The 16,207-nt window shown below is 37.8% G+C and overlaps 1 protein-coding gene across 1 annotated transcript in view; it reads right to left on the reverse strand.

The window, feature by feature from the left end:
• Positions 1–16,207, reverse strand: part of sema5a (sema domain, seven thrombospondin repeats (type 1 and type 1-like), transmembrane domain (TM) and short cytoplasmic domain, (semaphorin) 5A) — a 209,275-nt gene that overhangs the window by 70,813 nt on the left and 122,255 nt on the right. The window contains exons 10-15 of the mRNA XM_026938143.3: positions 12,583–12,787; positions 7,406–7,493; positions 7,181–7,300; positions 2,198–2,315; positions 674–855; positions 109–252 (exon numbers count right to left, since the gene is read on the reverse strand). Coding sequence (XP_026793944.2) covers positions 109–252; positions 674–855; positions 2,198–2,315; positions 7,181–7,300; positions 7,406–7,493; positions 12,583–12,787 — 857 coding nt within the window. The remainder of the gene's footprint in view (positions 1–108; positions 253–673; positions 856–2,197; positions 2,316–7,180; positions 7,301–7,405; positions 7,494–12,582; positions 12,788–16,207) is intronic.

Raw genomic sequence — 16,207 nt, forward strand, 5'->3', positions numbered from 1 at the left:
CACAATAATGCAACAGTGAAGGTCACACCAGAACTGTTAACTATGTTTCTTGTCTTACTGAGTGGCCTGCAAATGAGCCTCAAATTTCAGCACAGAGCTTGTCCTTACCTCTCCTCACGGTTCTGACCGACACAAACTCGTCCCCCGTGGCGTGGTGTTGGGTTACTGCAGGAGCGCTGACGCACCTGGAAGCCGATCCCACAGCTTGTACTGCACGAGGACCAGGATGTCCATGGTGTCCACGCTCCATTCCTGAGCACAGAAAAACACTAGCACTTACTCTGAGAAATACTTATATTGAAATGTACTGTATACTACTACTAAGACACAATAATAATAATAATAATAATAATAATAATAATAATAATAATAAATGACTTAGCTGTGTAGACAAAGTGCCTCTAAATTGCATTTAAATGTTATATATAGTATACAATTAATTATTTATACATATCATAATAAAAGACATAACAATAAAATGCTCAAGAATTGTCCTGCCCTGCTTATATGTGTATGTTCTGTCTAATGTTTTCTCACAGTACATGTCTTGAGGCTATGGACAAGTGTTATTGGAATACAAATATGTTTTTACTATTAGCTTCAGAAGCTACCGGTGTATGCCAGAGGGAGGTACTGTTTATGGTTTGTGGTGTGTGTGTATGTGTGTGTGTACCTGGAGCAGTTGGCCACCTCCACGCTGCTGCCTTGGCACTGTTTTCCTCCACACTGAGGACTCGGGCTGTTACAGGCGCGGGTTCGACACTGACACATGCCAACACTTCCTCCATCACTGTGACTGCATGAACTCCAACTGGACCAAGGGCCAAAGTGACCATCTACAGTCACATTCTTTACCTACACACACACACACCGACACAGAAATACACACACACAGACAGAGCAAATAATAAGGGCATCCTACCACATGTATTACCCCAAAATAGCACCTGCAAAAATCTCTCACAGTGAAAAGCTTTTACCAATAAAAGCTTATAACAAGGTTGTTTGTGTACGTTAAAATGAGCACCATTAAATTTTCATTACACTCAAATTAGTCACACAAAGAGTGACACACTCTGTTAACACACTGTTAGGCTCCAGGACTCCTATAAGAACTGGTTTCTGTTCTGTAAAAGAACTCTCTGTGCCAGTTCCCTCAGCCTCTAAACACTTTCATAGACTATCAAGTCTCTAGAGAAGAATTGTTCAGTAAATAAAATAAACAGCATTTCATCTCTCTGTCTGTCTGCCTGCCTGCCTGTCTGTCTGTCTATCAATCCATTCATTAATTTATCTGCCCATCTGTCAGTCTGTCCATGCATTTGTCCATCTATTTGTCTATTGGTCTGTCTATCTGTCCAACCATCCTTATGTTATGTATCTGTCCATCCATTCATCTATCCTTTAGGCTATCTGTCTATCCATCCATTGGCCTGTACCTCCACTTATCCATTCGTCTATGTGTTATCTGGCTTGGCCAGCTGTCCGGCCATCAATTTATTCATTTAGCTATGCATCCATATATCTATCTCTTTTTCTGTTCTTCCTTTCCACATAATTATAATATACATATAAAAACATAATGAAATTATAATATACATTATAAAAACGTAATGAACTCTTACGAATGATGAGGGAAGGACGAAGTTGGTAGGATGAAGATGAATATAAGGATTGGAGGATGAGCATGGAAGGATGGGGATAGAAGGATAAGGATGGATGGATGAGGGTGGATGGACTGGGGATAGAAGGATAAGGATGAGTGGATGAGGATGGAAGGATAGGGACACAAGGATAAGGATGGGAGGGCGAGGACAGAAGGATAGGGATAGAAGCATATGGATAGGTGGATGAGGATGAAAGGATGGGGATCGAAGGATAAGGATGATTTGATGAGGGTGGAAGGATGAGGATAGAAGGATAAGGATGGTAGGATGAGGATTGAAGGATGGGGCAGAAGGATAAGGATGGTAGGATGAGGACTGAAGGATGGGGGCAGAAGGATAAGGATGGTAGGATGAGGACTGAAGGATGGGGATAGAAGGATAAGAATGGGTGGATGAGGATGAGAATAGAAGGATATGGATGAGAGGACGAGGATGGGAGGATGATAATGGATTTGTGAGGAAGCACACACATCCGTCACTGAACTTGAACTCAGTCTTGTGTGTGTGTGTGTGTGTGTGTGTGTACTCACAGGACAGTGAGTGATACTCTGCTCCCACTGACTCATGCTCACACTCTCCTCCAGCATGGTGCACTTCTTTAACACCAGATCCCACCCACAGTATGGATCCCTCGCTCCAACACATGCCCTGAGAGAGAAAATGAGAGAGGAGAGAAACATGTAGACAGATTGAGAACAAGTAGGAAACAGAAGTAGAAAGATATTGAGAAAAGAGTGTTAGAGGAGAGAGAGAGAGAGAGAGAGAGAGAGAGAGAGAGAGAGAGAAGGGCAAGAGATAAAGAAGAAAGGGACAGGCAGATAGAAAGGGAGAAAGGGAGAGAAAGTTCAGGAATATATTATAAAATGGTGAGAAGTAAAAATAGATATAGACCAAAAAGTTTAGATGAGAAGATAGAGAAGGAGAAGAGACAGACATTGAGACATGCAGACAGTGTAAGAAGCAAAGAGAGAGAGAGAGATAGAGAGAGAGAGAGAGAGAGAGACAGAGAAGGAGATGAGAAAAACAGAAAGAGAGGGAGCAGGCAGAGAAGACAAATGGATATATAAAGGGTGAAAATAAGAGAGAAAAAGAGAGGAACAGCAGTGAGAGACAACAAAATACAGCTCAATATCTATCTAAAAATACCAGGAGTGATAGAGCTCAGGTTTCACAGAATGAGATTCCCATCAATATTTTAAGTTTGTCACATAACGATCTGATGAAGGAGATAAACAGGAAAAGAAGGACTCCTTATGGACACACACACACACACACACACAAATAAGCAGAGACTGAAATGCCATGACATCTGGGAATCATGGGTAAAGAACTCTGAGCAGTAAAAGGCAGACAGTCGGTTGGATATATAACATAATAAAAATGAAACAAGATGCGAGATTTCCTCAGATCCAGCAGTGTCTAACTGTAGACTGTAAACTAAGCATGTCTTGGAGTACAAAAATTGAAAATGCAGATGTGTCTATGCGTCCAAAAATGGGCTTAAGCTATGAAGTACAAGGTGTGAAAAATGCATTCATATCTATCTTTGTATATTTTGTTAGCCAGCTAGTTACATGAGCTAACCTGACAGAATGAATTTTTAAAATCATAATTATAAAAGTGTATAATCTTTACTACTACTGCTAGGTAGCAAGTATGAGATAATAAGATAATCTGACAGGCATTCTGAAAGGATTTTAAATCATACTTAATCATGTTTATTATTCACTACTCATGCTAGCTAGCAATCATTAGCTAAGCAAACAGGATTCTGACAGGATTTTTGCATTTTATGTTTGCAATCAGCATGGCTAATGCTAGCTATCTGTCTAACATGCTAAGTGGATAGTACAGAATTTCTGACAGGATTTTTAAATCTTTTTTTTAAAGTTTGCAAGTTTGCAAGATTGCTAGCCAGCAATCACAAACTAAACAGGATTCTGATAAGACTGGTGAGTTATATATTCACAAATGTTCATAATCAGCACTGCTAATGCTAGTTAGTTGTATAACATGTTAACCTGGTAAGATTTATGACATATAAAGGTTTGTGTGTGTGTGAATGTGTGTGTGTGTGTGTGTGTGTGTGTGTGTGTGTGTCCTGAGCTACAGGAATCTTATTCACTCAGGCCAAGTATTTTGGGTCAATGTTTTGTTCTGTGTGTCCGAGACAGCGTATTTGAGCCGTCTCATTGGCTACACGGCTGAATGAAGTCAGCTTTGGTCAGCATTTCTCATTGTCATGCACACTTGGCTATGTGTGCATACAGAGGACAGCAAACACACACACACACACACACACACACACACACAGCCTCAAACACTGATGTCTCCTCTAAGCAGTGAAGATTAGAAGAACAAACTTGGAACCGCGCCTGGACGCACAATGTCAAACACAATGAGGGCTCACTGCTGACTGAGGCCATAAGCTAAAGGAATATGGATAGTCTGCTTAACAAATATATATATAAATGCAATACTAAAACAGCTTATGTTTTAAAAAACACAGGTGAGGGCAGTATGGTTGCACTGCCATCTCACAGCTCCAGGGTCCCTGGTTCAACCCTGAGCTCAGGTTACTACCTGTGTCAAGATTTGCATGTTCTGCCTGTGGGTTTCCTCTGGGGTTCTTCGGTTTCCTCCCACTTCCCAAAACGTAAGAGTAGCTGGTTCGGTGACAGCAAATTGCCCCAGGTATGAATGAATGTGTAAATGTGAGTGTGGTGGTGTCCCATTCAGGGAGTATTCCCACCTTACAGCCAGTGTTACCAGGGATAGACTCTAGCTCCACTGTGACCCTGACCATTATAAAGTGGTTATTAAAGATGAATGAATGAATGAATAAATGAAGATGAATGACTTATTAAAATCATATATTTAAACAGCACTCTAGAAGTACAGTGGAGGCAAATGTTTGGAAACACTTCACTGAAAGACTATCGCAGAAGCAAGTCAGGCTTTTCATGAAGCTGCTGAGAGACACCAAAAGTCTGCAAAGCTTTATCGAAGCTACTCTTAACACTTTGACTTATCAAAGGCTTGATTTAATTGAACAAATTTCCTAGTTTTCATATCTTATCTATTATAGTAAAGTGTGGAAAATTTTAAACATAAAAATGAAAAGATATTTCTGGATTTCTGTTTTTATTTCATCATATGTGTTTCTCCTGCAGGATCCCATCAATCTTTACTACTATGAGTCCAAACAGAGTGCTTTTATTGACTGAGAGCAGTAGGGACAATAACACATTACACATAGGGGAGAGTACTAATGCACTAACGGAGTCAATGTCTGGTGTTAAGTTGCGAAGAGATGATGAAAATGAATGCTGTGTGTTACGAACTGGTATGCAAACAGGACATTCTGATACATTTGAGCTTTAGCTTTTTCACATATTTAAACAGTGGATCTCAGGCTGTGGCAGATAACTTCTCAGATAAAACAGCGGCAACGTTTGCACCCTACTGTGTTTGTGTGTATGTACACTCACCAGCCACTTTATCTGGAACACCTATTCATTCATGAAATTATCCAATCAGCCAATGATGTGGCAGTATCTTGTATCTGCATAAATTCATGCAGATACAAGAGCTATTGTAATGTTCATATCAATCGTCAGAATGGGAAAAAAATGTGATCTCAGTAACTTTGACTGTGGCATGGTTGTTGAAGCTAGGTTGGTTGGTTTGGCAAACAAACATTTACACAGAATGGTGCAAAAAGAAAAAAAAGGCAAAAAAAAAAAAACATACAGCGAGCAACAGTTTTGTGGGTAGAAATGCCTTGTTGAGAGAGGTCAGAGGACATTGGCCAGACTGGTTCAAGCTGACAGGAAGGCTATGGTAGCTAAAAAAAACCCTCTCTTTACAACCGTAGTGAGCAGAAAACCATCTCGGAACAGGTCAAACCTTGAGGCGGATTAACTGCAAAAGCAGAAGACTACATCAGGCTACAAAACCTGTTAAAAAAAACAGGAATCTGAGGCTACAGTGGGCACAGGCTTACCAAAACTGGACAGCTAAAGATTAGAAAAAACATTGAGTGGTCTGATGAATTTTTTTTTTCTTTCTGCTGTGACATGCTGATGGCAGGCTCAGAATTTGGCATCAACAGCATGAATTCATGAACCCAAACTGCCTTGTGTCAACAGCCTGCTGGTGGTGGTGTAAAGGTGTGGGGAAAGATTTCTTGGCACACATTGGGCCTTTTAATAGCAGTCAAGCATCATTTAATGCCACAAGCCATCTGAGCATTGTTGCTGACCATGTGCGTCCTTTTATTGCTACAATTTACACATCTGATAACGGCTACTTCCAGCATGATAATGCACCACGTCACAAAGCACAGTCTCAAACTGGTTCCATGGATATGACAATGAGTTCAAGGCTTTCCTAGTCACCAGATCTGAATTGAATAGAGCTCTTTTCGGATGTGGTAGAACGGGAGATTGGCAGCATGAACATGCAGCTGACAAATCTCCAGCCAGAATCACAAAGGAATGTTCCCAACACCTTGTGGAATCCATGCCACAAAGATCTGAGACTGTTCTGAGAGAACCATGGCCAGAATGCTGTTCCTAATAAAGTGGCCGGTCAGTGTATATGCAATTTTCAGTAGTGTTTTAAAGGTTTTGATTGAATGTGAGCATCTAATCTAATGAACCTGCTCAAAAATTCTCTTTCAGTATATGATCAACTGTGATACAAGCATTACTTTGAAAGCTGATACTTTGAAAGTATGAAATTCTCTCAAATATCAGTATGGGGTAGAAAGTTTTAACAGCCCCTGCTGACTCAAATGTTGAGGTTGCAAAATGAGATCTCCAGCTTGATTTATTGGAGTTTTATACAAAAAGTACGACTGAAGCCCCTGAACATTGAGATTTGATATTTAATTACAATGTACATGGCACATTTCATTACCTTTCTAAAATAGTAATAGTAAAGGTTTCACATTGTCTGTAAGGAGGTAAGGGGAAAATTTGTAAAAGTAGCTTCTGAATGTCTGAACCTCTTAAATTGGCCATTCCTGTCCCTCCAATTTCACTAACATTGAACCACTATGTGGGATAAAATCATTTACAATATGGTAGTATATGGTGACTTTGATGTTAATATGACTTTTATTAATAATTAAAAAAAATATAAAACTGCATTCTGTATATCATTATATAAATTATAACAAGATCATTATTAAAATTCCTAATTTTTTTAAAATATATGTTACTACCTACAATGTTATACAAGATCCCAAATAAGCTCATTTTAAGGCAAATCTGTAACAGGGCTTACATTTCAGGAATATGAATAGGCAGGAATGTAAATGTATCTATATGAATAGTATTAATTAAACATTAGTAAGATATTGATATTAATATTACATCAACAGCAATTTAATAGGTATTGCATTCCATTTGACCGTGTTACTTGCTGCAGCCCAGTTGCTCAATTATTATCACTGCAAAAACATAATCACACAGGGTTTTGTGCTAGTAGTGCATGTCTAGACTTACTCTCTGGATTTGTGGAAATTGCAGCGCATGAGCGGGATTTTGATAACCTGATCTCTGACCCCCACAAAAAGTTCGCTGCGGCTCTGCAGGATGAGTAGGCTCAGGATCGGCTCTCTCCTCCTGTAGTAGAAATGTTATATTTATTAAAATTTGTACCCGGTCTACATGCCACAAAATTAATTTAATCAAATGCACTACCAATTACTGAGGATTTTCCTTCTGTACCTGGAGGGAAAAAGCTCAATCTCATCCAGCAAACAGCTGCCTGTGGTTCGGTTAAGTGGAGAGAGAACCTTCTTAATGGTGCCATAATCTGTGATAGACAGACAGACAGACAGACAGACACAGAGAGAAAGAAATTGAGTGAACGAGAGACATGTAAAAATATCACTCAATTGAATGCTTTGGCTATACTGATATTGGCTATTCCAGTAAACATAATTTGACTGGAATTGAATTGAACTGAGCTGAATTTAAGTTATTACAGAAATGAGGTATGCAATTATGAGCAATACAACATTAATACAATCTTTAAACCATCATGATGCCACCATTAAGAGGACATCTAAAGACTAGTGAAAAGGAAGAGGAACTCTAATGTCTCTAATGAACAGGAACAGTGTCTCTAAAGACCACAAAACAGTAAAGGCAACTCGAATGTTTCTAGGCAACAAGAGTATCTGTAATGTCTCTAGTTAACAGGAAAAGCATTTTTATTGTCTTAAGAAGAACATCTTTGACATGTTTAGGGAACAGGAAAAACAATTTCAGTGACTTGTGAACACCTCAAATGATGTGAACAGGAAGAGTGACTTATGAATTATCCCTGATGAGAAGAAATAACCACTATCTTCTCAAGGAAAATCATCTCTAATGTGACTAATAAGCAGGAAGAGGATCTTCAATGACTCTACAATGACCAGGAAGAGCATCTTGAATGCCTTTAGTAAACAAGAATACCATCTTTAATGATTCTATTGAACAAGAAAACCAACTCTAATGACTTGAGTAAACAAGAAGAGCAGCTCCAATAGCTCCGTTAAACAGGAAGCGCAACTTGAATGAACAGGAAGGTCATCGCTGATATCTCTTGTGAACAGTTAAAGCATCTCTAGCATCTCCAGTAAACAGGAAGAGTTTCTGTTATTTCCAACAAGTAGGAAGAACATTACTACTTATTCTCAGGAAAAGCAACTCTGATAAACAGGAAAAGCAACTCTGATAAACAGGAAAAGCAACTCTGATGAACAGGAAAAGCAACTCTGATGAATAGGAAGAGCCTGTAATGACCATGGTGAACAGGAAGAACAAATCCAATGGCTAGTGAAAAGGAAAAGCACCTCTGATGTTCCCAGTGAACACAAAGAACATCTTTAACATCTTTCTAGTGAACAGGTAGGACATCTTTAATGATTCTAGTCAACAGTAAGAGCATCTCTTATATCTCTAGTCAACAGGAAGCATGTCTCTAATGACACTCATGAAATAAGGTCAAAGAAAACAACCTTGTTTTCTTCACACAAAAGCAGGGACTCTCAAAACTGAGTTGAGATAAAGTATGCATGATGCTCGGCGGGGAAGCATTATCCGCAAAACAGTCATTAGCTTCTTGCAAACAGCCTTTTGTGAAGTCTAAAAAAGACTGAATTAGCAGCAGAATCACCTTTCAGACTTTTAGGCACAATGATTCATCTATTTTTTTTTTTACCTTTTTATATGTGTGGAAGTACTTGGAGCTTATTCAATGGCCTCACATTATCATGAAGAATGGATGGATTATTGAGTTCAATACCTCAGATATTATCCAAGGGAGTATTTACTCTTGATCTTATTTTCAGCTTCATAGAGCTTTAAAGGTATTTTTTATGGAACATATATCGTAAGTGTAGAGACCATTGATTTTTAGACTGTGCGAGAAGCATCGATTTAGATGATAGCCCTGTCGAACACAGCTTTAGCATGGTGTGGTACCGAAATCTGCCCACAAAAATTACCCAGCCTCGATGCCTATCGAAGGCGAGCTTAATGCAGAAACAAGAGTGTTTGCTACTGAGATTTATTTGACACCATTTCTTCCTTACACATATTATCTGTAATTAGCCACAGGTGCATGCCTGGCAGGACAAAATCAAATCTACCAAAAATAGTGCTAATATATATATTTATATATATATATATATATATATATATATATATATATATATATATATATATATATATATATTGTGCTAATATATATTGTGCTAACATATATATATATATATATATATGTGTGTGTGTGTATAATACATAAATATATTTATTTATTTATTTTAAGGCCAAACAGGAAATAATTATATGAAATCTTAATATATTTTTATAAATCCTGAATACAAAGTTATAATTCTGAATATATAAATGTAAATAATGATTATATAAATGTATTTATGAATATATAGTTATAACTCTGAATATATAAATGCAAATTGTGAATATACGAATGCAAATCTGAATATATATATATATATATATATATATATATATATATATATATATATATATGTAGTCTATATCTCATAAATATATCTTTATGATCAGGCATGTCAATAGACAGATGTTCTTATTGATTTTTTTCATGAAAACAGTGCACATCACTTATCTAAACCAAAGGGAGTATGTTCCTCTACTTTACAAAAGGCTGGCTGTAGTGCCAAAGGGTCCTCACAGTCCGTTAACAGTGTTAATGCTATGTAGCTTTTCTGCAGAATTCAGCATCACTGACAGGGTTGGAAAAGTCAAGCGCTCAGTCAACAATCTGATGACGAATAATCATTTTGTTGAGACAAAAACAAAAGCTGATTACACCAAGCATGTTTACTGGTTTTGTCAAATATGGAAAAATTAAGAACTTGTCTATCAGTATGCCTGATAAAATGTATGAATGTATAATCAGGGTTTATAACTATATATATATTCAAGATTTATATTTACATATTCAGATTTATAAATGTATATTCTGATTTACATTTATATATTCCGATTTCATATAATTATTTCCTGTTTGGTCCTTCATTTTATATATTTATATATAAGCCTCATGGGTTAGAAGAAACAGGTTTGGAAAACCTAACAGAATAACGGAATGAGGCGCACTATTAGTAATTAGCAAATAGTAGTTATTAAACCTTTACCACTGTCTGGACTGTGTTTTGGTGATATAAATCCGCTCTTTGACAGGAAGGCAATTAGTGTTTAGCTGTTTGTACATATTCTAGTTCTTCCATGTGGCTCTTAATGTGGCTCAGCTTTACAGTAATTTAGTCTTGAGGTCAGAATCCATTAAACAAATTTGCTAACTATTTGAGGTTATAGCTTTTCTGTAATGAATTTTCTACATCTGAATAGACTCCATAGACTTAGTAATACTAAGGAATACTAAAAAAGTTTATGAGTTTGCTCTGGTTATTTATACATTACTATTAACCACAGAGTTTACTTTACATAGCAAAAAATTTTTGAATGTAGGCATATCATAAGTTCCACCTTAAAAACCAGTTTAAGAGTCTAAAATAGTAATAACAGTTTAACAGTCTAAAAATCAAATTGACAGGAAACAAACTAAAGGAGTGAACAGAAGGAACTGAAAGAGCATATCTAATACACAGGAAAAGCATCTGTGACGTATCTAGTGAACAAGATGTGCCTCTCTAGTTACTCCGAGGAACAGGAAGTGCATCCCAAAACTTTCTAGTGACCCAGAAGTACATCTTGAACAACTTTCAGGAACAAGAAGAGCATGTCAGAAGTCTCTAATGACCTGGAAAAGCACCTTTAATGTTTCTAGAGCACAAGAAGAGCACCAGAGCATCAGGAATAAGAAGAGCAAAGGTCAAGTGAACAGGTAGAGAGTCTCTATTGACTCACAGGAACAGGAAGAGCATCTCAAAGGTCAAGTGAAAATTTAGAGAGTCTCTATTGACTTACAGGAAAAGGAAGAGCATCTCAAAAGTCTAGTGAACAGGAAGTGAGTCTCTATTGCCTTGAGGGAACAGGAAGAGCATCTCAAGGGTCTGGTGACCGGGAAAAGCATCTATCATATTTCTTGTGAACCAGAGGAGCATCTCTAATGTATCTAGTGAACAGGAAGAGCATCTCAGAAGTCTCTAGTGAACAGGAAGAGCACCTGTAATGTTTCTAGTGAACCAGACGAGAACCTTTAATGTATATAGTGAACAGGAAGAGCACCCATAATGTTTCTAGTGAACTAGACGAGCACCTCTAATGTGTATAGTGAACAGGAAGAGCACCTGTAATGTTTCTAGTGAACTAGATGAGAACCTCTAACGTATATAGTGAACAGGAAGAGCACCTCTAATGTGTATAGTGAACAGGAAGAGCACCTGTAATGTTTATAGTGAACTAGATGAGAACCTCTAATGTGTATAGTGAACAGGAAGAGCACCTGTAATGTTTCTAGTGAACTAGATGAGAACCTCTAACGTATATAGTGAACAGGAAGAGCACCTCTAATGTGTATAGTGAACAGGAAGAGCACCTGTAATGTTTCTAGTGAACTAGATGAGAACCTCTAACGTATATAGTGAACAGGAAGAGCACCTCTAATGTGTATAGTGAACAGGAAGAGCACCTGTAATGTTTCTAGTGAACTAGATGAGAACCTCTAATGTGTATAGTGAACAGGAAGAGCACCTGTAATGTTTCTAGTGAACTAGATGAGAACCTCTAATGTATGTAGTGAACAGGAAGAGCACCTGTAATGTTTCTAGTGAACAGGAAAAGCATCATTAATATCTCTCGTGAACAGGAAGGACATCATGTATTTATCTAATAAACAGGAAGAAGAGCTCTATTGTCTCCAGTGAACAGGAAAAGCACTTCCTAAATTTCTACAGAACAGGAAAAGCATTAGTTCTGTATTTAATGAACAGGAAGAGCATCACTAACATACTGTATCTTGCAAACAAGCAGAGAATCTTGAATGTCTCTGGTGACCAAGAAGAGCATCTGTAATGTCTCTAATGAATGAAAAGAACATCTCTAACATCTTTTGTGAGCAGCAAGGGGATCCTTAATGTCATCAGTGAACAGGAAGAGCATCTCTAATGACTAGTGAACAGAAAGAGCATCTTTAATGAACAAGATCATCCCTCATATCTCTAATGAACAGGAGAGCATTTCTAATGACTCTAATTAACGTGTGCATGCTGATTAAAGAGGGATATGACCACAGTGAAATAAGTCAGTAGTGAGGTTAGCACTCTTTACAACTTCAACTAAATCAAACTACATGAGCTTGTTTATTAGTATCCAGACTTATATACAAAATGGTGTTAAAGGTAGAATGGTACAGCACGAAACCTAGGACACAAATCAGATTTGTGTGGTGTGATTTAGGATAATACCTGTTGCCAAATAGATGATGTGGTAGAGCGCATCTTTTCCCTGCACAACATCCACAGCAACATGAGAAAAACGGACATTATCCTCCATGAAGTAGGGCACAGGGATGATGGGCTGAACCACTTCATGCATCAGGATGAACTTCTGAGCATCTTGTAGGTTCCTCTCGGTTAGGTTCACATAGGAGCCATAATCTATTGTCCCACACTGAAGAAGAGAGAGAGAGAGAGAGAGAGAGAGAGAGAGAGAGAGTAATCACAAAATATGAAATAAATCATCATACATTGACACTTTAACAAGTCAAGTAGAGCATATTTCAAAAAACCGAGACAACAGAAGAGCAATACACAATACAAGAACAGGCATTAAACACATATTTATATACCACAGACTTTAATGCTGACTCATCGGCCTACGATATAAAGATAAAGATTGGTTTGAAAGTACCTTAGTCAGCTTTACTGAATGTCAGCTCAATATTTCAGCCTGTAGCACCACAGTAACAGCACATGCTTTGGCATCGGTTAAGATTCCTATTTAGTGAACTTTCTGACTGCCACCGAGTTCAGAAGTGAAAATCTCATTGGATAAATCATGCAAGTGTCAATGCACGTTAATAATAACATGATGATCAGTCAATCATGAGGCAGCTGTGCAATGCATAAAAATCTTGCAGGCCATAAGCTTCAGGTGTTCATATGAAACACCAGAATGGGGAAAATATGATTTCAGTGGCATGTTTGTTGGTACCAGATGGGCTGGTTTGAGTATTTCATAAACTGCTGATCTCCTGGGATTTTCATGCATGAAGTCTCTAGAGTTTACATAGAATAGAAAACAAAAAAATCCAGCAGTTCTGCAAGTGGAAACACCTTGATCGTGAGAGAGGTCAGAGAAGAAAGGACAGACTGGTTCGAGCTGACAGGAAAGTTACAGAAACTCAAATAACCACTGTTTACAACCATTGTGAGCAGAAAAGCATCTCAGAACACACAATGCATCAAACCTTGAGGCAGATGGGCAGCAGAAGACAACATCGAGTCCTACTTCTGTCACCAAAGAAAAAGGTACTAGCCCGAGGTACCTTATTTGTGTCTATTGTATTTTAAGACTTTTAATGGGCTTGATATTATATCATATCTGCTCATGCGAGCATTACAGGAGCATTGAAGATTTTTTAGTCCCAAGGCATATCTACATTATAGCTTACACACCACAACAGTGCTGCTTTCTGCATTAAACTACTGCCAGTCATGACTTCTCTTTTCATATTTCCTCACTGACTTCATGTGAACCTGGGGCAAAACAAACACCTGAATAATGATTTCAGTATTTGAATACTGGCACCTCAATCTGTTAACCAGATAATCCAATAACCGTTCACATCCCTAGCTGTTAGTGGAAGCAGACCTGATGGATAAGGTCAAACTATTCCACAGCCTGAGGCTGATAATGAAGAACGTGCAATCAGTCTTGAACTTTAACCAGGACCATGGAACAGACATGAGTAATTGGTTGGAGGACGGAAGAAGCCTTACAAATAAATCAATCAGGAGAAACTGAATTATCTTGGGATTGGGGCAATGGATGTGGCTGCAGTGTGTCACATACTATAGAGTGAATTAGTTCTATGTCATTCTCAAAACAGTTTATCATAGGGAAACCCTTAGGGCCTTCTAGACCTTCACAAAAGACCTGTGGAACTTCTGTCCATAATTTTAGATCATTTTTTATTTTATAGAATCAGCACGGTTATTTAATTTAATTCTTGCAGCTTAGTAGTAGTCTTATACAGTTTATTACAGTTTAATATTGGTTGGAAAATAAAAGGGCTAAAATCTTTGAAAGGAATGCTATCCAATCAGGATTGTTTTCTTTGTGCTATCTGAGTAGATACAGACAAGAGCTCATCCACTGATTTGGACAGAAAGTCTTTCACCTTATGATCAACCACTGACATATTTAGGAATTTACAACAGAGACCACCAAACATATTTTTGATTTCCAGTGGGTAGATGTTTCATGAGAAAGAAACATCTATCACTCCAGGCTTCTAGAAAGCCAACATTTTTCTATGACTAGCCATAAAATGGCCTTGATTTATGCAATCACACATTTTATAGAATTAACAGCCAATTGCCATGTCTGTGCTGAGAGCATAAGTCTTGGGGTCAATGAACTAGCTAGTCATGTGTCCATTAGAGCAGACATTAAATATTCTTTTTTGATTATATTTTCTATTATAATTTTCTCATAATGATCCATGATTACATTTATTCCAGTGCTATAATGACAGAGGGAAGACAGGCAGAAATGTTTGTGGAGTTGCTGTCAGTGAAGCTAAAATGAAGATAATTAGTAATATCCTGTCAGTGCCAATGTTAGCGCTGACTCATTGGTGCATTATTTAACCAATTAACCAAATGCCTAGAGCCAGGAGAGTTTCTCCAGTTGTAGATACAGAGCTGTCATCTATACACAGAAATACCTTTGATAAACAATTTCCTCTGTCCTTCTCTTATTCCCTTTCATTTCCATATTGTTGTTAAAAGCAGAACAACTTCCACACTTGAATTAGGACAGGGTTCAATGATACTGTCAACCTGTGTACTTCAGCCAAAGTGTATAAAAAAGCACAGACACAAAAAGCACCAGCGGGCTCTAACGGCTTCACATCAATCATAAATTGTGCCATCAAACTTAATGGGTTTATGTCATAACCATAATTGCATGTTTCTCCACTTTAGTCAATGGTAAGAAATTCTTCAGGGTTAAAATCTCAATGGTTGCAGCAAGGTTTAGATACAAATGGTTGACAATTTGAAAGAAAAAACAGCTTTTAAAAAATGAGAAAGTGTCTTAGTAAGGTGTTTGACCACCACAAGCCACCAGAACAGCTTGAATGCATCTCATAGATTCTACAAGTCTCTGGAACTGTACAAGAGCAAGGAACACTATGCTTCCATTTGGTGTTTTGATGATGATGGTGGATAGCACTGTCCATCACATCCATCCAAAATTTCTCACAGGTGTTCAACTGGGTTGAAATCTGGTGACTGTGAAGGCCATAGCATATGATTTACATCATTTCCATCCTCATCAGACCAATCAATAAACCCTTGTGCCCTGTGGATGGGGGCGGGGTTATCCTAGAAGAGACCACTCCAATCAGGGTAGAAATGTTTCATCATAGGATTGATTTGCAGTGATACTTTGCTGTAAGGATACAAGTGGACCCAATTCAGGCCAAAAAGTGCCTAAATGCATAACATAGCCACAAGATTTTCCTTTAATTTGTCAAAATTCTCTAGCTGTAAATGGTGCGACAGTGCCAGAAAAAGATTTTAGGACAACACTGTTAGTAGACTGTATATCAGATCCTCCCTTTTCTGCTCAGGGACAGTATGATCCACTTTGAACTGACTGTCTACAATGTGGAAAATTCTTATCCTTATTACCCCTTAATTATAATAATGACAATTCCCTTTTTATATAGTGCCTCTCCTGCACTTTACATAAAAAGGACACAAGAAACAACAAACTGAAGAAAAAAATGCAGAAAAAACAGTCAGATAAGGTGAATTGGAAACGTTTATTGACTAGCACAAAGAAACCAAAACATCTTTT

The sequence above is a fragment of the Pangasianodon hypophthalmus genome, chromosome 22 (assembly GCF_027358585.1).
Source record: "Pangasianodon hypophthalmus isolate fPanHyp1 chromosome 22, fPanHyp1.pri, whole genome shotgun sequence".
NCBI lineage: Eukaryota > Metazoa > Chordata > Actinopteri > Siluriformes > Pangasiidae > Pangasianodon > Pangasianodon hypophthalmus.